Source organism: Mytilus galloprovincialis, chromosome 1 (genome assembly GCF_965363235.1).
Source record: "Mytilus galloprovincialis chromosome 1, xbMytGall1.hap1.1, whole genome shotgun sequence".
NCBI classification, from domain to species: Eukaryota; Metazoa; Mollusca; class Bivalvia; order Mytilida; family Mytilidae; genus Mytilus; species Mytilus galloprovincialis.
In genome coordinates, this window is record NC_134838.1 from 57,055,843 (window position 1) to 57,082,673 (window position 26,831).

Sequence of the window (26,831 nt, forward strand, 5' to 3'; positions counted from 1 at the left end):
CAATTGACACATGCCTGCAAATCAAGCCTTTAATAGAAGATTCCTTGAACTTGGAAAATATTGGAACAAAAGATTTCCGATATCCATCAGACGATGAAAACACTTTTAGTAATTTTGTCACCTCACTCAAAATGGAAAATGGAAGAATTGAGTGCAACACTCCAGCAAAGATTGGTGTAGTGTTAATAAAGGACAACCTTCCACATAAAAGTTGGAAAATTGGCCGTATATGTCAATAAGTAGTCAGCCGAGATGGTCAAATAAGATCTGGTAAAGTTATGCTACCTAATAAGAATTTAAACCTAGCTCTGAATATGCTATATCCTATAGAATGTGAGGAGTTAAATGAGGATTTAACAAACTCAGATACGGAAAAGGATACTGAGTTGATAAATGACAATACTAGTGCTACAAGAGAGAGATCACAAAGACAAGCAGCCCGAACAGCAATGAAGAAGATACAAGAACAGTTGGAATCGTGATAGACTTTCTTTGGCCTCTGGAGTGTTGCGAAAGTACGCAATTATAAAGACATTGGACTTTTATTTTGACATTGTATATATTAAATTACATTGTTATTCTAATTATAGTAAATGAATCATACTAGAATATTCTAGATGGATAGTGAAAGTACTTGTGTATATTTATGTTCAAGAAAGTGTTGGCAAATTCCGGAATTTACCCTGTTACTAAAAATAGATTATTTCCCATTTCTCTAGTTAATTATAGTTTGTTCTAGATTTAGAATGTTCTTATGATTTTAGTATATAAGTTAAGGGTTTTTATGGATAATTTATCATTGTAAAAATAGTAGTAACAGAAGTATAGAAGTATTATCAGTTGAATTAGAAAGAAAAAGACGGATTATTCCAATGTGGTATTTATAAACTGTATAGACTGTAAATAACTGTTAGTTATTGGATTAAAGATATAAAAGGATTCCGTGTTAGACTGATTTCGCCACATATTGTGTAAAAACGTTAATTATGAGCTATGAAAGTCAAGTGGCTCAAGCATTTTTCTGAGGAATTTTAATAAAAAATTGCAAAGAAATATTGTTATGGTGGGTTAGCTTTCATTAGTCTTCACTATCTATAGATTAACAACTTTTGGTTATATTTATAATTTAGAATCATCATTGAAGGTGGAGCATGGTTGCACAGTTAATTAATTATATTGATGTGCCATTTGTATGCAAGAGTGACATTCCGCTGTATTATGTGCCAATTCGAAACAGTTATGTGAGTATTGTCTCCCTTTAACAGGTTCATTATTTTATAATTAAGTTATTAGTGTATCAAATCATTGATGTATGAATATAATTTCATAAATTTGAAACGTTTAAAATGATTACATACCAATATAAAGAACAATCAATCATTTTTGAAAAAGACTATGAATAAAATTGGATTATTTATCTTCCCTTGATGATAGATTGATTGGGAAGTGAACCAGAGTTATCTAATGGTAATGACAGAAAGGTACTAGCAAGCAACTTTTAATTGTAGCTTATTCAACGTTAAAACAATTTCCCACTATAAACGAATGTTACTTTATACAAATATAAGGACTTTGTTAGCTAAATCTACAAATTTTATTAGATATTATGATTTTTTATTGCAATAGATTAATATGCTACTAATGATGATTGTGGCTAAGTTTGGTTAAATTGTTTCAGAGGAGAAGACTTTTCTAAAATACTTCAAAAATCTATGAAAAATTGTTAAAAATTGACTTATATCTCTATAATAATATAAAAGATAATAACCAATAAATTACTTAGTGGAGCAGAGCTGGATACGACCACAGGGGTCAGTCACTGAACAGTTGGGGCAAAAATTGACACAATATTCACACTTGATACAGGTATGAAATTGGATTGTTATTAAATATTTGACACATACCGGTAATAGGTTTCTGACACAGAACAACTGAAGTAAAAAGAACTTGAATTGGTTATGGGATTTGAATTTATATTCATTTTTTGATTTGTGCAATAGCCAATACACTATGCTGTCATGGCTGTTGCGAATTGACCCCGCTCCTCCCTTTTTTTTAATGTTTTTTGCCAAAAAAGTTATTTGAAGAAATTTTCTTTTTAAATTTCTGAAATATTGAGATTTGTCCCCCACCCCACCCCTAATTTTTTTAACCCCCCCCTTTTTTTCCCAAAAAATTCTTCCATTGGAGTTTGCAAACATAACAACTCATTTAAATACATCTTAAAAGTCTACTTTTATGACAGGAAATGTGTGGCTGTTTAAGGTAAAAGGGCGGGCTAAAAAGATTGCATAAACTTCCATTTTTTTTTAGTTATGTTATAATGACTGTTTCTTAAAAAAGCCCAAAAAACTAAAAGTAGATGTCTGTTTTATGCTTCTAAGAAGGACAATGACCTGTTAATTTATAAATGTCTGGAAAAGATGAATGTTTTTGAAGAATGGAACCTTGTGGTTAAATTTCATAGAAATCTAAACACTTTTACACCAATTGCAATCATTGTCCTGAAACATGAAAAATCCTTGTTTTTGGCCCCTTATTCCTAAACAGCAACAATGATAACCCCTTAAATAAATCCCAACCTTCCTATTGTGGAACCTTGAACTTATTTTTTCAAGTGTCTCTGATAAGTATTTTGTAGACAAAACATGCAGTTGGCATATACATTGTAATCCTTATATCTAGGAGGAGCTAATCGAGTACCTTTTTGAATTCTGTAGCTACTTTTTCAGCATCTTGAAGAGTAAAATGTCTTTTCAAAAATTTTTCTAATTTTCCCCAGGTAATATCTTTAGCTGATACTACACATGCATCTGGTGTAGTACCGGTCATTTGTCTTTTCTTATGAAACAGAAACAGTTTGTCTCCATCAGATATTTTGTAATCACTCAAACGTTTGTCATCTGAAAAGTAAAAAAAAACCTGTTAACACAGAGATATTTCTCGCCTATTTGTTATTTTGATAACGCATATGTTAAAAATGAAATAACAGAACTTTGATATGTTAAGTTATGCAAATATTCTGAGTCAATGAACAATGACTGTAGGTACAGCTGTTAACAATCTCCATGAAAATGAAATATGCAAATGCTTATACAACTGCATACAAATAACATTGACCTACCACTAGTGTTTCCTCATAAACTGACCTTATCACAAACTAATACATGTAAACAGGGACTTTATAGAAAGTCCCTGATGTAAACTTAGCAAAGTTTCAAAGTCAATAGACCATGACTGAGGGGGCGGTGCCAAACAATTTCCATGGTAATGAGATGTGCATAAGCTAATATATATATACAGCTGCATACATGGCATAACAAATGTATCATTGACCTTTCACTGGTGGTTCACCATAAACTTGACCTAATCACAAAATAATACATGTAAACTAAGCAAAGTTTCAAAGTCAATAGACCATGACTGAGGGGGTGGGGCCAAACAATATCCATGGTGATGAGATGTGCAAAAGCTAATATCATGAATATATATACAACTGCATACCAAATATATCATTGACCTTTCACTGGTGGTTCACCATAAACTTGACCTTATCACACAAACTAATACATTGTTGATGACGCCAGTAAAAACAGCATACCTATCTATGTCTGCTTTTTGACTTCGTCAGGGCAATAACATTTTTTTCCAAATGTTGATTTTGGTTGTTTTTTTTTTTGTTTTTTTTTTTTTTTTTTAAATATTTAGGAAATCAATCAGGGGCAGGTCCACGTAAAGGTGAAATGGGCGTACGCCTCCCCTTTTCAAAAAAAAAAAGAAGAAAACTATTGTAACTCTGCTAATATTGTATTGAATATGGCAATTTATCATATTCATTATAATTAAACACATACTCGGATTTCTTTTTATACTGATTCCCCCATCCAATGGGTGACTTTGACAACTTTTTTAAACAACCAAAAATGGTAAGTTAATCTATACATGAAATGGTTGTTTTGTGTCACACTTTCCCAATGGCCATTCTGCATCTACCCGGAGGATACCCACTATCTATATGATACGGGATATGTTCCGACAAACAGGGTTGCATTTTTAGCTAATTGTCTCACATAGGGTAATGTTTTTTTCACCTTGCATTGGAAGAGGTCAGGTTTGACAATCTAGAATGGTGTATTATAAATACAATGTACTTTGACCTATAATTGTTTACTTTTATAAATTGTGATTTGGATGGAGAGTTTCTCATTGGCACTCATATCACATCTTTTTATATCTACAAACTTGAAAACAACGTTCAAACTTATGATTGCGTTGGGTAAAACCTGCATTTTTCATTTGTGTGCATGCAAAATAAATTTCTTTGTAAATACATCACAAACAACATTTTCCAAAAGACCAAAACAGTGAAAAGGTATAGTTTAACAAAACGGGTATATATATGTAGGACGCGGAACCGTGATGGTACTCTGAATCGCGATGGTCACGCTGAAGTGCGTTGGTCTACGCTGAAGTGCGATGGTTAACATGCTGAAGTGCGATGGTAACATTGTGACGTTAACTTGTTGATATTTACGCTGAAGTGCGATGATGGTTACGCTGTAGTACGATGGCCAACTTAAGACTTTGAGTAAAAGCAAAATGCACATGGGCTGTTGTAATAAAATAACACCATTAATATTTGGCTGCTAGCCTCTTATTTGGAAAATGTTTTAACTTCTATTTAGATCAAACCAAAGACTTTAGTTTTTGTTTCAATCTAATTTTCCAAGTCTCCAATTATTCTTTTAGCACGCAAGAGTATGAAATAAGGTGTTATAAGGAGAAATAAAAAAAAAAAATTCAGCGTGTAGGTCTTTATAATAGTACTAAGAAGTGTCCATCTCATTTACTTAAATATTATGATAAAACTTAGTAATGGCTCACATTCTTCTTCAATTTATATATACATGTTGTACCTTGAATGTCGGAACAGTACCACGAAGTAAAAATACCGACAAGTACATTTATGCTTTACTAATCACGAAGCTTGTCAATTATTTCACGAAAAACAAAGATGAGGATGATAAATTGGGAAGTACACATAGGGTTTAATCAGGTTAATTTCTGTCTGACATGTTTTAGACTGAAACCATAAAAAAACCAAGAGCAACGGTGTTCTTTCAAAACAAAACAAAAATATCACGGGAATAAAACAACATTATCAATGATTATATGAACTTGATATAGCAAAATCATTGAAACATCGCTAATACTTTCATATTTTTTTTAATTTTTAAATTGCCCACATAAAATCATGTGACGCTTACAGTAAGATAAATTAAGATTAATATTTAGATTAGTATACTGTATTTATCGTACAAAAAGTCTGCGGCATAATTCAGAATATTGGTTTCTCCATATTGTGACCAAGTTTATCTTTCAGCCGTTTTGCTGCCTAAAATGTTTTAACATATTTTTTTAACCTCAACATGCAATGCTTGAAACTGTTCGGGAATTGAATTGTTTGTTTCTTTCTTATTTCCTTACTTTTCTTTGCTAACATGAAACCTTCATCTACAAAACCCAATTCTCTTGCCTGCAAATCCATGGTGTATTTTGAATACGTCATATTATTCAAACGTCATACACAAAACCATCGCATTTCAGCAAAAGGACCATCGTACTTTGGCGTGGACTATCGCACTTCAGCGAAAGGACCATCGTACTTCGGCGTGGACCATCGCACTTCAGCGTGACCATCGCACTTCAGCGTCCCCATCGCACCTCCGAGTCCTACATATATATCAAAAGTTCAGGAAAAGTTTTGTTAAAGATTTATTTCTATTGTTCATGCCCATTTCATATAACCTTTTAACTGAATTTACAACTTCTTCCAAAGATTTGATAATCACATGTTAATCAATACATAATTTGAATGATCCGAAGGCGGACTATTTTCACCAATTTGTATCATGGAGTCTGTTATAATACTTCATAATTTGATGCTAAATGGTTGAAATCCAGTAGCTTCTGACCCTCCCTATGGACCCTATACCAGAGCAACCGGAATTACTACCCCTGGTAATAAAATCCTGGCCTAGGACTTTTGAAATGTAAAGTAACCCCTTATACCCTAGAATTTTGAATTTCTCGTTATTGGTCTACTGCTGTTAACAGTCAGGGGACTTACTTAAATCATTTGTAAATAATGATTTTTAAATCACTTATTTAAGTAGCAAATTCAAAGTTTTGTCATAAATTGTGATTTTGTAGTTTTACCAAAATTGTAAACACATATAGGTTTAAACAATATCTTTTCATTAGCAAAATTTAAAAAATGACCTATTGCTTCTTTTAAGTAGCAAGGTTTATGCCTTTAATGCTATCATTTAGCTGCAAATTCTATTTTAGTTGAAAAAATGCTATAATAATGGCTTTACATAATGAACTGATACTTTTTTAACAGATTTTTCCCAGCAGTGGGAGTATTTTTCCTGTGAAGTTCAAGGTTTCATCTTTCAGATTTATATGTAATAAAATTCTACTGTTCGCAATAAAAATTTCACTGTTCAGGGGTGTTGAAATTAGTGGGGTTATTAAAATAATGATACGTAAAAAAGTGATTTTTGGGAAGGAAATTGAGGTATGATACTTAAACAAGTGATTTTTTTTTTTTTTTCATTATCCTAGATTCAATTCAAGGTCATCACCTGAAATGACCTGGTCATCCTATCAATACATATGTTGGTTCTGATAATTTTAAAAACATTATTAGTCCCTGGATCATTAGTATTCTATCTTTAAAGCTACAATAAAATTAAATCACTTCTTCTAGTGATTATTAGAGAAAGAAACTCTAACTTCCAAACTTCCAACCTTTGTGGAAATAATGTTCTCATTTAAGTAAGTCCCCTGACTGGTCGAGATCCATTCAATCATTTTAATATACCATAGATATTTAATGGCAAGAATTCAGCATAAAAAATATCAAACCCTGACACTTAAACTATAAATTGCACATGCACCAAGTCAGGAACCGTTCCATTAGTGCATTTCACAATTATTTTATGTTTTTCAGCCCAAAAAAGGTCCTAAAAAGTTTGGCCTCGCTCCACTCCACAAAAGATTATATTCTACACCCCCTCTTTCAAATAGCCTGGAACACCCCTGTCAATACCTATAAAAATTCTATAATATTTTTTTATTTGATCCTGTTAGACATGCTTGAGGCTCCAGATTTGTAATTATCATTTTCATGCAGAAAAATTAGGTTTGCAGGCAATCTGAAACTCTTGTTAACAATAGATATAGGAAGATGTGTTATGAGTGCCAATGAGACAACTCTCCATCCAAATAACAATTTATAAAAGTAAACCATTATAGGTCAAGGTACAGCCTTCAACACTGAGCCTTGGCTCACACCAAACAGCAAGCTATAAAGGGCCCCAAAAAATATCTAATGTAAAACCATTCAAACGGGAAAAACAACATTCTAATGTATATGAGAAACAAGAAACATGTACAAATGTATCAACTACATAAACAGACGACAACTACCATGACTACTGTCAAAATCATGATCACTTTTTACCTTGAGTTTTATACCTGCTAAAGTTTTACCCTTGTATACCAAATTCTGCTCATCAATGGACATTGATGTTTGCATCCATAAGATCTGTTTTACATCTGCTACTGTGTGACTAGCAGAAACCTGTAAAAAAGAAATATTGTATACATGGTATCTATATGCCCTCATATATATTCACTGTAGATAAATACAAATTTATATATTATTTAACAGATGAACTGTGTAACTTTCTTTTAAGCATGTGTATAAGCTGTCTAGTAAGCAAACTTGGAACTCATTAATGTAAAGGCACCTTTTTCCAAAACAACCAAATTGCTACGGCATCCTACATCATGTACATTGAACTTTTGATTTTGTCTCTAACATCAGAGACATTAATTGTCAAAATCCGGATATGAGGTAAAAAATTTAGCACCTCACGTTGTGGTTTACCACCTTTGCTGCAAGTCTATTGTTTTCTACTTGGTATTAAATTTTAAACAAAAGACCCATTTTGTTACACCTTGTGATCAATTTATTTGGCAATCGTCAATGGCAGTCACCAGAGTATAAGAACATCAGTTGGTTGACCTATAAGTCAAATGCATTTTGTTAAAATATATATTTTCATTATTTTGACTTTTGGGAAATGTTGTTTGTCCTGTATTTAGACCCCTCTACAACAAAATTTGTTACATGCACACGTATAAAAATTGCAGTTTTTATCCAACGCAATCATAGGTTTGAACGTTGTTTTCAATTTAGACTTGTCTATATCTATGACTATACATGTATATACATTCAATATATGAAGTGCCGACTCAAAGTGATTGGAATTAATGTATAATAAACATGCTAAAAAAAACACAACACAGAATTTTCTGGAAGACTCCAGAGAAAATAAAACGATCACCAGTCTTACCCTTGGTCAAATTGCAGAGATCAAGAATATTTTCAATCTGAATGATGGTATTTTAAGTAATCAAAGTGCTGAATAGCACCTATGCAAAGTTTGCAACGGTAAGATGTTAATTATTGGTACTTATTCAGTGGTGTAAGCCTTCATTGAATACCGGTAAATTGAATTTCATTTTTGGAGATATATCAAAAGTTCGAAAAGGGGACCCATATAATTTGATTTTTGTATACATGAAGCAATATATATAACAGTAGATGTTTTCAAAAGATCTTTCACTCAGTGCCATTAAAGAAAAGCAAAAATACATGTACATTGTACAATTTAGAAAAATAATGACAGACAAAAATAAGAGACAAGAGCACTTTGATACCATGTGGAATGCAATTTAAAAAAGAATTATTTTATAATTCAATTTGTCATTTATTTTTTACATATGCTTTACTTATTGTCCTAACTAACATAATGTATTATTTTATCTTACCTCCTATTCATTTCTAGGAATATGATTGGTTAAAAGTGTCCGTGTGGAGACCGTGTATTCAATATTAGGTTAGTAGGGAAGCGGGGCTTAATTCAATACACGGTTAATAGTGGATTTCAACTTTGGCACTGTTTGATTATTTAAAAGTATTGAAAGTTCTGTTTAATATTATTATATCAAGGTTGTTGATAATAAATAGTTATTGTTTGCATTATTTTTTTTTAGTGCAGACCAATTTGAGAAGGTTCTTAAAATTCAACACTTGCAGTGGCGGATCCAGAACTTTTCCTAAGGGGGGCCGCTCCAGTCATGCTTCAATGATTCCCTATATAATCAACCAAATATTTCCCACGAAAGGGGGGACCCGGGCCCCCCCTGGATCCGCCTATGACTTGAACACTTTAATATAGAAATAAGATGTGTTATGATAGCAAATGAGACAACTCTAGTCTAAATTCAACAAATGAAGATAGTTGGTAAGATAAATTCATTACATACGCTCTCACCCCATATGAAATTTAATGACACTGTAGATATCATATTAGGTCACTTACACACTATGCAACTAATAGTAATAGTATCTAATAGCACAATTTGTTATGTACTGAAAATCTAACAGAATATTTTAACCTCTTCCTTTTTTATAAAATACTTTACAATTCTCATGTGGTACATGAACATTTAACTCTTATTATCTTTTCTTCCGTATTTTTGTTCTCTTCTTTTCAAACAAATAATAAAAAAATAATTTTAAACAATGTTTATTGTCATAAATAAATATACTTTATTCAAATGTATTACTCATATTACTGTATTTTGTATCACTATGTTTGATGTGCTGCATTTGTTGTAAATCTTGAAAAAAAAAAGAATTAAAAAAAAAAAAAGTTTGCAACGGTAGAAGCGTATTATTCTAGCATCCACTAGATATATAGCCTTTGATAACGTGCTTCACGTTGGTATCATGTTGAAATTGTTAGAGGGAAATATTGATGGTTTTTTCTATAGAATTCTAAATAGTATGTATAACAATGACAGACTCTGTGTGAGGGTAGATAATTAAATAACTGATTTTTTTAGTTCAAAAGTTGGAGTCCGTCAAGGCGATATTTTAAGTCCTAACCTGTTTAAATTTTTCATAAACGATTTGCCCAAAGCTTTAGAGGACAACTGTGACTGTTTACAATTAAATAATAAATGACAAATGTGTACCTTGCCTTCTCTATGCGGATGACCTGGTGTTATTTTCAGATAATAAAAAGGGGTTACAAACCCTACTTAATATTTTATACCAATATTGTAATGACTGGTGTCTTGAAATAAACACAAAGAAAACACAAATTATAATCTTTAATAAAAATGGGAGACTACTGTCAGATGAATTTAATATAGGTGCAAACAGAATAGAGTGTGTGAAATTCTATAAATACTTAGGATTAGGGAGCTACCATTTGATTTTTTAATGGGGGGCCTAGGATGAAAAATTTTGTCCTGCATTTTTTTTTAGTTGTAATCTCTGTCCTGCCTTTTTACATTTCACTCTGCCTTTTTTTTTATTAGTTTGTCCTGACTTTTTTTTGATAAATTGTCATCCTGCCTTTTTTTTTTTGCAAAGTGTCTCGTCCTGCCTTTTTTTTTTTATTAAGAACTCCTGTCCTGCCTATTTTTTTCAAATTTCATCCTAGCCCCCCCATAAAAATCAAATGGTAGCTCCCTTAGTTCTTACTAATACTGGAAAAATTAATGCAGATAGAAACCAGATGCTCGGCAGGGCGCAGTTATATACGACAGCAGAGGTTGAACTCTGAACAGTTGGGGCAAGTATGGACACAACATTTAAGCTAGATTCAACTCTAAATTTGGATTGTGATTAAATAGTTGACACAGCATAGGTTTCTGACACAGAATGAATGTGGTCTAATAACTTAAAATATTTTTTTTGCATTTGAGCGATTCACTATGCTGTTGAATATTAATCCTCTCAAAAAAATGTTTGAAGAAATTTTCTTTTTATTTATGAAATCTGAAATGAGAAAAATTTAACCCCCCCCCCCAATTTTTTTTCACATCCCACTTTCCCTTTTTCCAAAACTGATCTCAATTCAAATTCCTAATTTAATGGAGTTTGCACAGAGCTCCAGATAAGAATTCACAAATTGGGTTTTTTACCCACCATTTTCTTATACAATTGGGTGATAAAGTTTTTTAATTACATTATCAATTCATATTCACCCCTCATGTAAATATCAAATTGGGTTTTTCACCACCAAGCTCCTTAATGTATTGGGTTTTTTCATCAACACAATATTGAATATTTAGGGAATATCAACCCCAGATTTTTTTCCATCTTAAATATGTTTCTTTCTTTGTTTAGCTGTTTTACTTGGTTTAGGGTTAGGGTTATTCGGTTTTTTCACTGAGGAGCAATTGTAGGTTTAATTTGTGTTCCGTTTCAAACCTTCTGCCAGTTTTGTATTTTCTCATATAAACTGATACAAAACGGATATGTGTATTCATTAATTAACCGTAAAATGAAAAAAAAATAGTATATAAACTCTAATATCTTATTATACTTGAATGTTTTTGTTTTATTCCAATTTTCATAAATCTGGGTTTAGTTGTCTTTTATTAGAACTTTTGGTTTCTGATGCATTATCATGTCATAATTGATTTGGCCTTTCACTTTTTCCAACTTATTTCGTTTTTGAGGAAACCCCGTTTTTATCAGCAATGTTCTCGTTAAGATACGCACACACGCCCGTGTGTTCGATTGATGCTTCCTAAAAACACTGACCGAGTCTTGTTATCATCATAACTTTCCCTCAGCTTTTCAAAAGAAGCAGAAACATGCTTCTATTCAATATTTTTATCGGACATTCACTTTCGTTTCAATTCAATGTAGATCAATGTATGTTATGATAAATCCCGAGCAATGCGAAAAAAATTTGACTACATGACACACGCTAATTGGATAAACGCCGAAAAGATCGAAATGTTTTCAAAAACACATGTACCTATTGAACAACGGAAAACTCTAACAGGGACCCATTTCAGTTACTTGATGCAGGGATCTATTTTTAGAACGAAAGGAAATTTCCAATTATAAATATTATAAAAATAGTTAATAGTTAACGCGACGACTGTAAACAGATAAGGGTAAATAACGCAAATGGTAGCCAATTAAAGGGTTGAGAACTCATGGTTTTGGCATATCATTGGGTTTTCCTTTGAATTAATTGGGTTATTGAACCCCGCAATTTGCAATTGCATTGGGTTTTTTATTATTTGTATTGCGTGATCACGCAAATACGCAGCTTATCTGGAGCTCTGTTGCAACAATAACTACTCATTTAAATACATCATAAAATATTAAAATGTAAAATAAAGTGCTTGTTATCACTGAATGGTAAAGATTGTTTGGTAGTATACATTGTATATTGTATAAAACAATGATTTAAGTTGATTCAACTACTATTCTGGACAAAGAAAGATAACTCCAATTGAAAATTTCTTGCTATTGCACAATATTGTGCAATTAGATATTTCTTGCTATTGCGCAATACTGTGCGATTGAAAATATTTGCTATTGCACAATACTGTGCAATTGAAGATTTCTTGCTATTGCGCAATACTGTGCAATTGAAAATTGCTTGCTATTGCACAATACTGTGCAATTGAAGATTTCTTGCTATTGCTGAATACTATGCAATTGAAAATTTCTTGCTATTGCACAATACTTAATATAATAATTTTGGATCCTGATTTGAACCAACTTGAAAACTGGGCCCTTAATCGAAAATCTAAGTATATGTTTAGATTCAGCATATCAAAAAAGCCCAAAAATTCAATTTTTGTTAAAATCAAACTTAGATTAATTTTGGACCCTTTGGACTTTAATGTAGATCTAGACCAATTTGAAAACGGGACCAAAAATTAAGAATCTACATACACAGTTAGATTTGGCATATCAAAGAACCCCAATTATTCAATTTTTGATGAAATCAAACAAAGTTTAATTTTGGACCCCGATTTGGACCAACTTGAAAACTGGGTAATTATCAAAAATGTAAGTACATTTTTAGATTGAGCATATCAAAGAACCCCAAGAATTCAATTTTTGTTAAAATCAAACTAAGTTTAATTTTAGACCCTTTGGACCTTAATGTAGACCAATTTGAAAACTGGTGTCGCCCCTGCATGTTTTTCGTGGTCCACCGTCCATGTTTCTATTTTACTTTTAGTTTTCAGAGTTGATGGTCTATTGTTTGTACTTTTGTGTTCCGCGTTTGTCTTTTGTTCATTTATTGTCCAATACTTAATGACTATAGTCTGAGTGTTGATTCTCATTTGTAAACGTCAGGTTTTGCAATGTTGCATGTCCACCGATGTCCATACATTGTGCGTGAAAATATTTTAAGACTATACGATGCTACTGATGACTGCCTTGACACAGAAAAAAATGGTCGTTTCTGCATTGAGAATTGCACTTGATTTCAAAGAATCCAAAACTGTTTTCTGGTACATAAAACTAGATAGCTGTCATGGTTTAAATTAAAGTAAGGTCACCAATTTCCTGGTATCAAATAATTTGAAAAAAATCAACAATCACGGTATTACCATATGACCTTTTACATTGAAGGGTTCAACTGGCATTAAGTCGTGTTCAGACCCTTTAACAGAAAATAATGGAATATGGAGTAAACGTGCAAGGGGCCTTATCGTACAAAAAGTCAATGCATAGAAAAAAATACAAATGATCAATGGTCAAAGTTTTTATTCCTGTTCTTAATAGTTGTTGGAGGGTATTCAACAATAAAAGAATCATTAATACCGTGAACATGGTCAAGATGGTCCCTAGTGTCGATTTAAGCTGTACTAGTACTTAAAATATAATGCTGCACTGTCACTATATTTTAATCTATTCATAAAAATTCACCAAAGTCTAAGCTCAGTACAAGACAAGAACAGACAGACAGATCCGCTATTAATGATTATGAGAATTACGATTTTTGCTTCATCCTACATATCGGTCTTTTAATGTTGTCCCTAAAACCTAAAAGTCTTAAATTACAATGAATCAATGTGTTTGCTTTGAGACCAGAATATTGTCGCAAAGAATAGCTTTTTCATTGAAAAAAGAGTCTGTGAAACGCTCAGAATGCACGATTTTGCGTATTTTTCCTCAGAGCTTCTGGGGGCCCCAAGACCCCTCTCCAAAAAATTTTTGCCTCGCTACGCTCGGCTTATATATTTTGCCTCACTATTAAGAGGCTAGTTAAGGCCCTGGTAATTCAGGTGTTTGTTTATTTTTACATCTTCTGTAGGAAGGGAAAAAATGCCCATCAAAATCCAAAAACGAATTTTTCAGTTGAAAATACGGCCATATTTGTCCATTTGTTATGATAAACCTAAACTAATTGCCATTTTTCAATGACATTTACGCGCTAAATTGTCCCTTTTGTCTAGCAGCCTGCCCTTTTCAAATCCTGGCTACAACGCTGAATGGGTACGAGTTTGTAAAAAAGGGTACGAGTTGTCGAAAGTACGAGTTGTTGAAAAGATGAACTATTACAGCTGCAGGTCCTATCATCTTGTACCCGAGTATCATTTTGTTTCTCACTTTCCATTTTCCTTAAAAAAAATCATAGGCGGATCCAGGGGGGGGGGCCTGGGCCCCCCTTTCGTGGGAAAAATTTGGTTGCTTATATAGGGAATCACTGAAGCGTGACTGGAGCAGGCCCCCCCCCTTTAGGTCAGTCAGCGCCCCCCCCCCCCTTTTTACAAGAAGTTCTGGATCCGCCACTGAAATTCTTTTAAAATAATTACAATGTCAATGGTAGATGAAATGTTTTCCTTGTATCTGTAAGGTAAATATAAAAGATCTGTTTAGGTTTCTAACCGTGACTTTGCTTTCAGTTCCTTTTAAGATTTTGACAAATAGATGCATTTTTTTGTCCAGTTTTCAGAGATTTTCCAGAAAGTCTGTGAAAATACCAACACGATTCAAACGTACTCTTTCATCTTGAATAACGGATGTTAAGTGTTAATTAAAATTTTGCATTTTGATAAGTCCAACTTGGTATTTATTCAAATAAAAAGAAAAAACTGAGATTGTCTTTACAAAAGCGTTAAAATATTGACTATGCTTATAAGAAAATATATGAATATTGTTTTGGTCTTTATTAAGATCTGCTCTTCCATCATTCGACATGGGTCCGTCAGGAGAAATATATTATTGTTGACAAATTTACATAGACCTGTGATAATAAAACTTTTTTGCTGACGAAATAATTGAGGACATTTTTGAACGCAATCGCTGACGAATTATTGAAGTTTTTACAAGATACTACAGAACACGTATGTTATATAAATCTAAATGAACCCAATGAATAGAAGAGCCATTAGTTATGTGACATCTTCAGTGACTGGCTAGCGACTACCTGAAATCTCACTGGTTCCTGCATTGACCAACCAATTTCCTCAAGTAATTTCCAATCAAATAGGTTTGATGTGAGATTTGTTATTGTCCAATTGATAACACGTGTATTTGTTATGATTAGATAAAAAATTCGAAGTATTTCCGAATTGAATTTCAAAATTTAAAAGAGGTGTTTTGGGACGTCATGAAAAAGACGCCATTTTTGTGTACTTCACATTGTCTGTGAAAATATTGTTTTCCTTGAATGAGATCACTTCGTTCACCTGCTGATTCTGCTCTCATAAAATTTGCGTTGCCTCTCCTCGGGTCTGAACGTGCAGAACATCAACAGCACGATATGGTGAAAACTGAAAGGTTTGATAATTAAAAAATACCGGTAAATTACTGTAATTTGTAAAAACAAAAAGCTGACACTTGAAAGGTATAAAAACAAAAATCTGACAATTGAAAGGTATCATAGCTAGCCAGAAATTTTTATAGCGGGGGTCCTGCTGCAGTCATGCTATAATTTCCCTATATTTTTTCCTCTAAAAGTAAATGGGGCCCTCCTGAATCTGTCTAGATGTACAATGTACATGCTAAATGCACTCAACTGGCCACAATTAACTCGGTCAAAAATTAAAACAACAACACAGATAACATGCAGTGAGTGCCTGGTTATGGTGTCCGTGGCAGTTAAAAAAAATCATAAGCAGGGGCCCACTGGCTGCATAAGAGGGGACCCTGCTCTGGTCATGCTTCAGTGATTCCATCTATAAGCAACCAAATTTTCCCAGGAAAAAAAGGGGGGGGGGCTCTAAATCTGCATCTGGGTGTTCATTTAAATAGTGTCAGCTCCTGTACATAGTTTTAATCACAATATGCCTGTTCTCTGCACCATTTCTTTTTGTATGTTACTATGTATAACTTAAATTTCTTTATATAATTATATTAACGTGTTTTAAATAAACTGGTCAAGCATGCACCAGCTAGAAATCATCTTTATTCAGAATGGAAGACTAGAAAACTTAAAAAAGAAGAAAGGTTATTGTATTTTTATACGCCCGTCAAAATTTTGACGGGACATATTTAATAATGGTTAACAAATGTCCAGCATCCACATGTCGATATTTGAATTCTTTAATGAGCTATTGTTAACTGGATTTTTGTGACAAAAATGTCGGTTATTGATTTGGGGATGTACGGTGGGCAGTCGTTCAACAAATTAAAATGAAGGTCAAGTTCAATACAGACGATTTTGACTTTTACCGTTAAGGAGTTATGGTTCTTGAAAGATTGAAAAATGATGTTTCCAGTAATGTCCATGCATTTACAAATGAACTGTTCAACCAAAGCTTCCCAAATTTTAATTATTATTATTATTATTATTATTACAATTTTTCTATAGCGCTAAATCTAAAACAATATTACTCAAAGCGCTTTACATCACATGTTAAACGAAATATACACACAGACAGTGATAAAAATATAGAACATGAACACACAAAATAAATATTTAAGTGTTAAAACTTTTCTAGATAAAAGGATTAATAATGTGGAAATTTTTACAAAAAAGTAGAATATATATATCAATGAATCAAATATATGTTGTTACTGATGACAAAAATTGAAAATGGAGGTCAAGTTCAATAATGACGATTTTCACTTTTACCGTTCAGGAGTTATGGTTCTTGAGAGATAGAAAAATGGTGTTTCCAGGTGTGTACATGCATTTACTCATGAACTGTTCAACCAAAGCTTTTAAAATTTTAATATGTTGTTACTGACAACAAATTAAAATGAAGGTCAAGTTCAATAATGACGATTTTGACTTTTACCGTTAAGGAGGTTGTGACAGCCTCTTGTTTTTATTACATTGGAAAATGGCCTGGCTACGGTGATCTTTTGCCATCACTTGGCATTTATCATCGTCCGTCTGGTGTAAACTATTTCAAATATTTTCTCCTCTGAAACTACGTAACTTCCAATTAAGTTTTAAAAGCTGATACCCTATTGGAATGATCCTTAGAGTATCTACATTTTTGTACATGAGGATAAAGTTTGTATTTAATTTTCTGCTTGGTAAAAAGACATGGCTGCCATGGCAAGGGTTCGCAATAACCCATGTTTTATGAGTATTGACCAGCGGGAAAAATATTTTTTTCAAATGTACATAACTAACATTAAGATTTGACAATAACATGCAAGAAAAATTAAAATAATTTATATAACTAATAGGTCATTATTCAGATTAGAACACAGATCTATGTTTTTATAACAATAATCAGCTTTTTCATTTAGACTTTAAGTGTTAATGACATGACCCTGTAGGATGTTTACTTATCAATATGATTGCATAGCAGTGTTCCAGCTAGGTTTTCAAAAGGGCAGGGTGCCAATCCTGAAAAAGGGCATTTAATGCGCGATATGATAATATGAAAAGGGCATATTTTAATAAAAGATGTTAATCAAACATTTGTGTTTATTCGTTGAATCACAGGTTATACAAGAACAACATCTTTAGCCCATATAGAACTCTATCTTTCTACTTTTAAGGCTGAAAAACTTGTCAAGCAGCTTGTCACACAAGTTTTTCTATCATTGCTTGGCACAGTTGAACTTTATATGCAGTATGTTTTGAAAGGAGATCTGTTTCATACTGTTTCTATGGTCTACCACATTTTACCAGTTTCACCTTTCTACCCCTGCTGTGCTTGATGGCAATACAGCACAAAACAGCTGTGCTCAGTAAATTCACAATTTTAGGATATAAAGCAACAGTGAAAAATAGTATCAAAAATAAAGAATACAGAAAAAGATGACCAAGACACCCTACCAACACTGTTACTAAGACCCTCTTTAACTTTTCCCATAACTCAAAATAAATACCTAAACATATATATTCTTAAGCAAGAAGTATGGAGACACATTTAAGAATATGTAAATGGGTTACTCAATGCTAGGAAAAAAATCAGATTGAGTTATCTTTCTTTATTCGGGTGTGCTCCTTCTTTGGAGGATTATAAACAGTACGTAAATATGATGTAAATATGATCACAATATGGCGGCCGATTTTGTTATTTTCGTATCAAAAATGAAGGCAGTCAATGACAAATACGTCTGAATTTTCTGTTTGTTTTACATATGATAGCAATTTAAATTTACAATTCACTTGAACTCAGTGACTTCGATAAAATGCATCTTTTTTTTAAAAGTTTGGATTATTCAAACAATGCTTGGAAATTAAATTGGCATCATTAAACCTGTAAATTTTGTAATCTGTTTACATATATATAATAACAGAATTAGTGGAGAAAAATTCTATATTGAAATTGAATTTTTAATCTAAGGGTATTACTAGATTTATTTCACCTGCTTCAGAACCTGGGCAGGGTGTAAGAAGTTTGCTTATTTGAGACCAGTCCATCTACAAAAAAATGTATAGACAGGAGTTTCAGGATAAACTTATCAATGAAGTGTCCAGTTATGTTCCATATCATAAACTCAGTTCTTTTGTATATGCCTTTGGTGACACTGATACATTTGTAGGTGATCATGGTGATTAGAATTTATCAATAATAATTATAAAGACAATCATCCTTATCACACACATCTTCAACATGTTCAAATATAGACTGTTCTTATGCAAATTTTAAACATAATCTCTGCCCGATCAGTTGAAAAAACATTGGTAAAAATACTTTGTCAACCCTGTCCATGGCTGAAATAGAACATACATGTACATGTATGATGTAGGGGTAAAATGCAGTTTTATGTGATCACAAAAACATATTGTCGAATATTGGTACATGTATCATGTGGTTGTCCAGACGACAGTTAGTTTCCTGCCAAAAAATCAAGTATAAGTAAATAGAAATCTATGAAATTTAAACACAAGGTTTATTACCACAAATCGAAAGGTTGGTATGGTTTTTTGGTCCTAACAGATTAGGAATAAGGGACCAAATGGGGCACAAAAAGGCATTTTTATAGTTTCCAGAAAATAACTTGCGTTAATTGTGTTTAAGTGTATGGATCTCTCTGAAATTATACCACAAGTTTCCATACCACTAAGGGATGGTTCTGATTGACTTTGGGGGGTTATGGCCCAAACTGTTTAGAATAAGGGGCAAAAAGGGGGAAAACAAGGGTTTCTTGGTTAATGGACAATTAAACATGTTAAAGGGACACTACATTTGTAGCTACATGTAGTTGTCAAATTAATGTTCACCAATTTTAATCAAATTCTCATATATGATTTATACATGTAACAATGTAAAACATCTGAATTATTTTAAAATAGTCTAAAATAAACAATTAATAGGGCACTGGCATGAAAATATGTATCTTCGTTTCCAGTGTATTTTAGTCTAGACACTATCTTATTAACTATCGAGTTGACCTCTATAGTCATCCGATGACCATATAAGCGATGTAAACATAAATATACATTTAAATAGATGAAGCAAAATCGTGCTGTTTTTATACGACTGCAAAAATTAATTATACAAGGTCCAAAGGGTCCAAAATTAAACTTTGTTTGATTTCAACAAAAATTGATTCCTTGGGGTTCATCAATATGCTGAATCTAACCATGTATTTAGATTTTTAATATTTAGGACCGTTATCAAATTGGTCCACATTGAGGTCTTATGAAGGGTCCAAAATTGAACTTTATTTGATTTCATCAAAAATTGAATTCTTGGGGTTCTTCCCAAGAGAAAATAAATCTGGAATTCCACTAGAAACCTGGCTTGAATTTTGATGGGATTCCAATTGGGATCCCACCTAATTCCACCGGGATAAAATTTCGTGAATCCCGCAAAAAATCTGGTATTCCCGATGTAAATCCGGGTTGAAATATACTGGGATATTGTGGGATTTCAATTGGGATCCCGCTGGGATAAAATTTCGGGATTCCTCCAATAGAAGCGGGAACCCCATGTAAATGTACTAGGATAAAATTACGGGATTCACGTAAAAGAAGCGGGATCCCGATGTAAATCCCAGTGGAAATATACTGGGATTTTGATTGGAATAAACTGGGATTCCCGTGTAAAAAAAAAGGATCACAAAAATAAATCCCAGCAGGATATATATATACATGCACCAATTCAAATTGCACTGCCACTGGGATTCCTGGGTTATTTATGCAAAAGGATACATGTCAAGTTCTCCTCTCTGTAAATTAATTTGATGTCTCTGTACTTCCAACTTGTTTTGCCGGGTAAATAAAGGTACATTTTTGTAACTGGAATATAACTGTATGCAATCTGCTGGCAGCTCCATTTAAAAATATCATTAAATCCCCTAAAAGTATAAAAAAAAATCCACAAAGAATCATTTGTTAAATTTATACGTTTTGAAGCAACACATTCAATAGAAATATTATTGCATGTTTATACAGTAGATTGGAAGCTAGTCCAAATAATTACATGAATTATGACGACTTGGAAGGCTATTTCAATTTTTTTGGCAAATTAATTACCCTCCCCCTTTTTTATCCCCTGAAGATAAATCACTTGCGACTTATTATTTTCACCAAATAAACATACACACAACTGAATTACATTTTTACATACCTACATGTACCAGTTATGCCTGTTACATGTATGTGACAACAAGTTTATTCATTGTATATATATATTAAAAATAATATATTTTCAGTTTATGCTTTCAGACTTTCTAATGTTGATTTGCTCAAATAAAAACCATGAAAATCATAGTACCTCAATAAATTATTTTTATAATCATTATATACACATATACACATGTTAAATTAAATTATTAATGCACTTATCTGAAAATATCTGCATCGAATCATCTTGGTCCTCCATTAACATGATTAATCAGCGTAATCAGATTTTGATAACGTTTTTACCAGTACACTTACGTCAAAGTGACGATCTGTTACGAAAAAAATACTTTATTAATCGGCACAGGGTGCATGAAGATAAATTAGTGGCCGCATTATTTATGACAGTATTTTTTAGGGTCGAACTGTTCAGTACAATTGAAAAAAAAGCATGCGGTCATGATTTTTTTTTACATTTTACATACGTTGAGAAACTAACGTTTTACGATGTTGATCATTATCTTATCATTGATGCCGAATGACAACTGATAGAAACGCACTTATGTGAACTTGGGGAACATCAAAAAAGCCCAAGCTTGTCTGGCAAAACACCCGTTGACATTTTTCGGACGCCCTGCCATTTTATTCACGAACATCTCGGCATTTTCTGACTTTTATATAAATATCTGTCAAACTGAAAATTAAGTGACCCATTAAGTGATTGGCTTCACCTTACAGCTTTGGTGTCATACTCATTTTTAATTAACACCAATAACCTGTACTTGATGTTATCAGAGACATATATTTACACAATCCAAACACTTACATATTTTCAACAACATGAATTAAGGTTCATACGTTTCCCTGTTTCAACTAGACTGGGATCCCAGCTTCAGACAGTTATCCCGATTGGGATCCCAGCTTTAGACAGTTCCGATTGGGATTCCAGCTTCAGACAGTTACCCCGATTGGGATCCCAGTGTCCAATATTTATCCCGTTTCATCTAGACTGGAATTCCGGCTTCAGACAGTTATCCCGAATGGTATCCCCTTTTCAGATATTTATCCCTTAATGGGATGCTTATCCCGGCTTATCCCGACAATTTCACCTGGACCAAATCACTACTTTCCTTTAAAATTCTGGACCCAAATTTTTTTACAGTGTAATTTCACCCCTCTACTTGCAATTTGAGGCATTAAACATGGAGAAATAAATTTGGAAGGGTTATAAAAATTAATGGCAAGTAACCCACTGTCAACACTAGGGACTATATTTGTGAACAACGAAAATCAAGGGACGACAATTGTGGTCTCGGACCTAATAGGATAGAAAGAGTTGACAAATCTTAAAAAAACTTGGTATGACCAAAGCTTAATAAATTACAACACTGCTTACAAAGTTTTATGACAATAGGATTTATATTATAGACAATAAGTTAAGTTCTATACTCATCTCTAGATCAATCTGCGTGTAAAATTTTGACGTTAAAATTGAAAAATTTCAACTATCAACAATCGGGGCTTTAAAAATTCAAATATTGCAAAAAAAATCTTTTTAAATGCCTTAATATATAACTTATCATGTATTAAAAGCAATAGAGTACTCATTTGATTTATCAGACTTGGCATAATTATTCAAAAGTCAAATTTATATGAGCCTGTGCCTAAAAATTGAGGTTTTTCAATGAAGGGGGGCCTTACATGAAGATGTAATATTTTCCAGCAATTTTAAATTTGTGAAGCTTTTTGGTTATAAATAATCCTTACATATGTATTGAAAGTACTTTAAATGGAAAGAAAAGTTACAAATAACATATCATATTAGTTAAAAAGGGTCTTAGGCCAAGTAAGACTGGAAAAAATTTAGGGTCAATTTAGGCCGTGCCACATATTTACATTAAAAAATGCATATTGAGGATATAAGAAATAAAATTTTGTGTCTTTTTTATCATTTCTATACTTATGTGACATGATTCAACAAATCTGAGCACAAAAAGACTCTTGCAATTAACTTATCTTACAAACAGTATGGTCTGATACAAAGATTTTTGCCTTTTTAGGGAAAAACTTGCATGTAATTTATTCTCAACAGGCTTATATTTAAACCACTTGCTATCCTACAGAAGAAAAGAAAGATATTATGTAAAATGGAACAGGTACAATAGACATTGTAAAGTGTTTTTGATACAAATTTAGTGAGGTCTTTATTATGGACTTCAAATTTTATGTACCAAGCTCCCCACTTTTGACTTCATCCAAACAGGGCGTTAGACAAGGGTCATTTATACAACACATTTTGCACATATTGTCTGAGATAATCTTCTTTTCTGTAGATTCAGAGTTCATAAATAAGTAAAAGAACTAGATAAAGGCATAGAAACACAAATATTGACACATGAAAACCTGTCAGATAGAAAGTCAGGATGCCATTTATGCATCAATATTGAAAAAGCTATAAATGCCTATTTTGACCATAAAATGCCAAAATTGGTCATTTTTGCAGAAATTCTATAAAATAAAAGTTTAAATCCTTTAGTTTCATGCTATTTGACAGATTGACACCATCAAATCATTTAGGAAAGTTGCCAAAGTACAGATTCTATATTTACAGATTTCACCTCTTAGGTCAGAGAACACAATTATTTCGTAGTGCATTTCTTTTAGAACATAAATGAAAATAAAAAAAATCCCACCTGCGCTTTCTCAAAGAAACTTTTACAGTATGTTGTACTACTTTTGGGACAAATTATATCAAAATTATAGAAAACTTCATTGTCTCTAACTCAAAATATGGACAATTTTATCTTTAGGGCATCTTGAAATCTTTTGACAGCTTCCGAAGTACTATTTTTCAACCTTTTTCACCTGGACCAAATCACTACTTTCCTTTAAAATTCTGGACCCAAATTTTTTTACAGTGTAATTTCACCCCTCTACTTGCAATTTGAGGCATTAAACATGGAGAAATAAATTTGGAAGGGTTATAAAAATTAATGGCAAGTAACCCACTGTCAACACTAGGGACTATATTTGAACAACGAAAATCAAGGGACGACAATTGTGGTCTCGGACCAGTAAGCATTATTCTTGGTTTTCGCCACATAACTTAAGTATAAGTAAATAGAAATCTTTGAAATTTAAACACAAGGTTTATGACCATAAAAGGAAGGTTGGGTTTGATTTTGGGAGTTTTGGTCCCAACAGGTTTTTAGGAATAAGGGACCCAAAGGGTCCAAAATTGAACTTTGTTTGATTTCATCAAAAATTGAATAATTGGGGTTCTTTGATATGCCGGATCTAACTGTGTATGTAGATTCTTAATTTTTGGTCTCGTTTTCCAATTGGTCTACATTAAGGTCCAAAGGGTCCAAAATAAAACTTAGTTTGATTTTAACAAAAATTGAATCCTTGGGGTTCTTTGATATGCTGAATCTAAAAATGTACTTAGATTTTTGATTATTGGCCCAGTTTTCAAGTTGGTCCAAATCGGGGTCAAAAATTAAACTTTGTTTGATTTCATCAAAAATTGAATAATTGGGGTTCTTTGATATGCCAAATCTAACTGTGTATGTAGATTCTTAATTTTTGGAAAGTTTGCTATAGCTTGCTATTGCTACTTTCCTTAGGCGTCGGCCTAAACTTCCGGTTGACAGATTATCGCAATATATTCTGCTCCGAGATAGTGTAGTTCTAGTGTTTCAGTTCTGATACTTGGAAGATTCTTTTAAAATTTTGAGTTACTACTGTTTTGACTGAAAAGATTACAGCTTGAATAAGAAAGAAATGAATGTTCACCGACGATTCAGATGAATTTAACTTCATTTTTAAAAATGAGTATCACAAACACTACTTCGCGGATCTGCCATGCGCCGAAGAGAAAATCACAAGAAATCTACGCGATATTACGTTTTCATTCATTCATGAATATTTCATGAATAAACATTTTCCCGCTCTACTTTTACCTGTTTACTATATGTACGTACCCCGAGTGTATCGAAAGAATCGTGAATGACTGATTAAAATGCGAGAACATTTGTGGAGAACAGAGTCAAATGTCAAGATCTTACAAGTTGACATTTTGACCAAGCCGTCGGATAATTGAAAAGTGATAAGTGATATAAACAAAACAAAGGTGAAAGAATATAAAATACTCGATAATTAAAATTAAATTATATGTCTCACGCCAAGGACGAGTAAAGGTAAATACCGGATTTGATAAAAAAAAATTTTTTTTATAAAAAATGCATTGTTTTTGTCTAAACATCGACCGGAAGATTTTGATGCCCAAAATATATACTAATTGTTTCACATTCTAATTAATGTGGATATAAGGAACTTTACTCGTTCAGCATGCTCAAGTGGATCAAACTGACAGCAGAAAAACATTGACCCAACGTCAGTTCTTCTTCAGTGTTCTTCCAATAATTTACATCGTACCACTGGTGTATTATTGTAAATTCTTATCATATATCATCCGTAGTAAAACGGCAACCGAGTCAGCATCTACTTCTTCGAATATTATAGCTCAGGGTATCAAGACAAGTTCTTTAGAAATGATTAATGATGTGTACCCTTTGGCTAAAATGGCTGCATTTTCACCTCAAAATTTAGATAGATTACAGACAAACCTGTGCATCTGGAAAAGTTTTAAGGCATACCATGCCCTATATAAATAGATTTCAATTACTAACTTTGTCATCCAAACACAGAGGCAATGATTACCGTATTATATCAAATTAATGGCTTAAAAAAAAATTCTCAAATGTTACTTACTCATAAGACAATGCTTAATTTCACAACAGCAACTAAAATGTGTTACAGGTTATAAGCACCTCTATGAATCTAGTGTATATAATTTTTTTTATTCCTGTGGTCATACTGCTGTTGTTATGCTCCCACCGTATTGAGTTTTATCCTTGTTTTGCTGTAAGTATGTACGTCCTTCCCTTACTTGTACGTACATGTACCTCCGTACATCCCAAAATTCCTTTCTGTTCTCTGACTTTAGTTTGCCTGAACCAAATTGCATGAAACTTATAAGCAATGCTTATAACCACAATTCACAAGTCAAGTTTGAATTTTAGTTGCGTCACTTTTACCATTGTAGCGTTTTATGCTACTTTACAACTAGGAAAGTTTCTGGAAATTTTAGTTTCTGAACTCTAACTTTAGTTTGTCAAAACCAAATGCTATGAATCTTATACACACTGCTCATTACCACAAAAACTGATCAAGTTTGAATTTTGGTGGCGATAGTTATACCATTTTAGAGTTATGCCCCTTTACATATGTAAAACATTGCTGAATATTTTCGTTTCAGTTATCTAACTTTAGTTTGCTCAACCAAATGTTATAAAACTTATACATTGTAATACTTTTAACAATAAAACAAAGATCAAGTAATTTTTACTGCTCTAGGGTTGTGCCTCGTTACAAATGGAACCAGATGCTCCGCTGGGCACATCTTTATACAACCACAGAGGTCTAAACCCTGAGCAGTTGGGGCAAGTATGGACACAACATTCAAGCTTGATATAGCTCTGAATTTGGATTGCGATCAAATTTTTGACATGATATATAGGTTTCTGACACAAAACAAATGTCAAGATCTTACAAATCTATTGCGCAAAACTGTGTGTAATTAGAATGTATACACAATGCTTTTTACCCCATAACTCAGATCAAGTACACATTTTGGTAGCGTCACATTTACAGTTCTTGAGTTGTGACCCTTTATAAAATTAATGCTAGCTATAGCGGGGGCATCATTTGTGTCTAATGGAACGTTCCCTATTTTTGATAAAAGCCTTTAAATTAAATTCACTTTCATTACAGTTGTATTGATTTAAGTTACTGTAACTGTCTTATTTATAAAAAAGGATGCGGTATTTTTTGCAAAGAACCAATGCTATCCAAAGGAGGAACATGCAC

General features: G+C 32.7%; 2 protein-coding genes across 6 annotated transcripts in view; one reads left to right on the top strand and one right to left on the bottom strand.

The window, feature by feature from the left end:
* Positions 1 to 14,940, bottom strand: part of LOC143079387 (ubiquitin-like protein 4A) — a 30,277-nt gene extending 15,337 nt beyond the window's left edge. Inside the window, exons 1-3 of the mRNA XM_076254684.1 lie at positions 14,807 to 14,940; positions 7,546 to 7,651; positions 2,704 to 2,903 (exon numbers count right to left, since the gene is read on the bottom strand). Coding sequence (XP_076110799.1) covers positions 2,704 to 2,903; positions 7,546 to 7,651; positions 14,807 to 14,854 — 354 coding nt within the window. The 5' untranslated portion in view covers positions 14,855 to 14,940. The remainder of the gene's footprint in view (positions 1 to 2,703; positions 2,904 to 7,545; positions 7,652 to 14,806) is intronic.
* A 203-nt stretch (positions 14,941 to 15,143) lies between these two features.
* LOC143079355 (nuclear transcription factor Y subunit beta-like) overlaps positions 15,144 to 26,831 on the top strand; it is a 105,353-nt gene continuing 93,665 nt past the window's right edge. The window contains exon 1 of one of the 5 annotated variants that reach the window (XM_076254671.1): positions 15,144 to 15,264. Coding sequence is in view for 1 of the 5 variants with exons in the window: in XM_076254632.1 (XP_076110747.1) it covers positions 15,591 to 15,700 (110 nt within the window). In the remaining 4 variants the exon portion in view is untranslated. The other 4 variants (XM_076254648.1, XM_076254655.1, XM_076254664.1 and 1 more) reach the window with 4 other exon arrangements.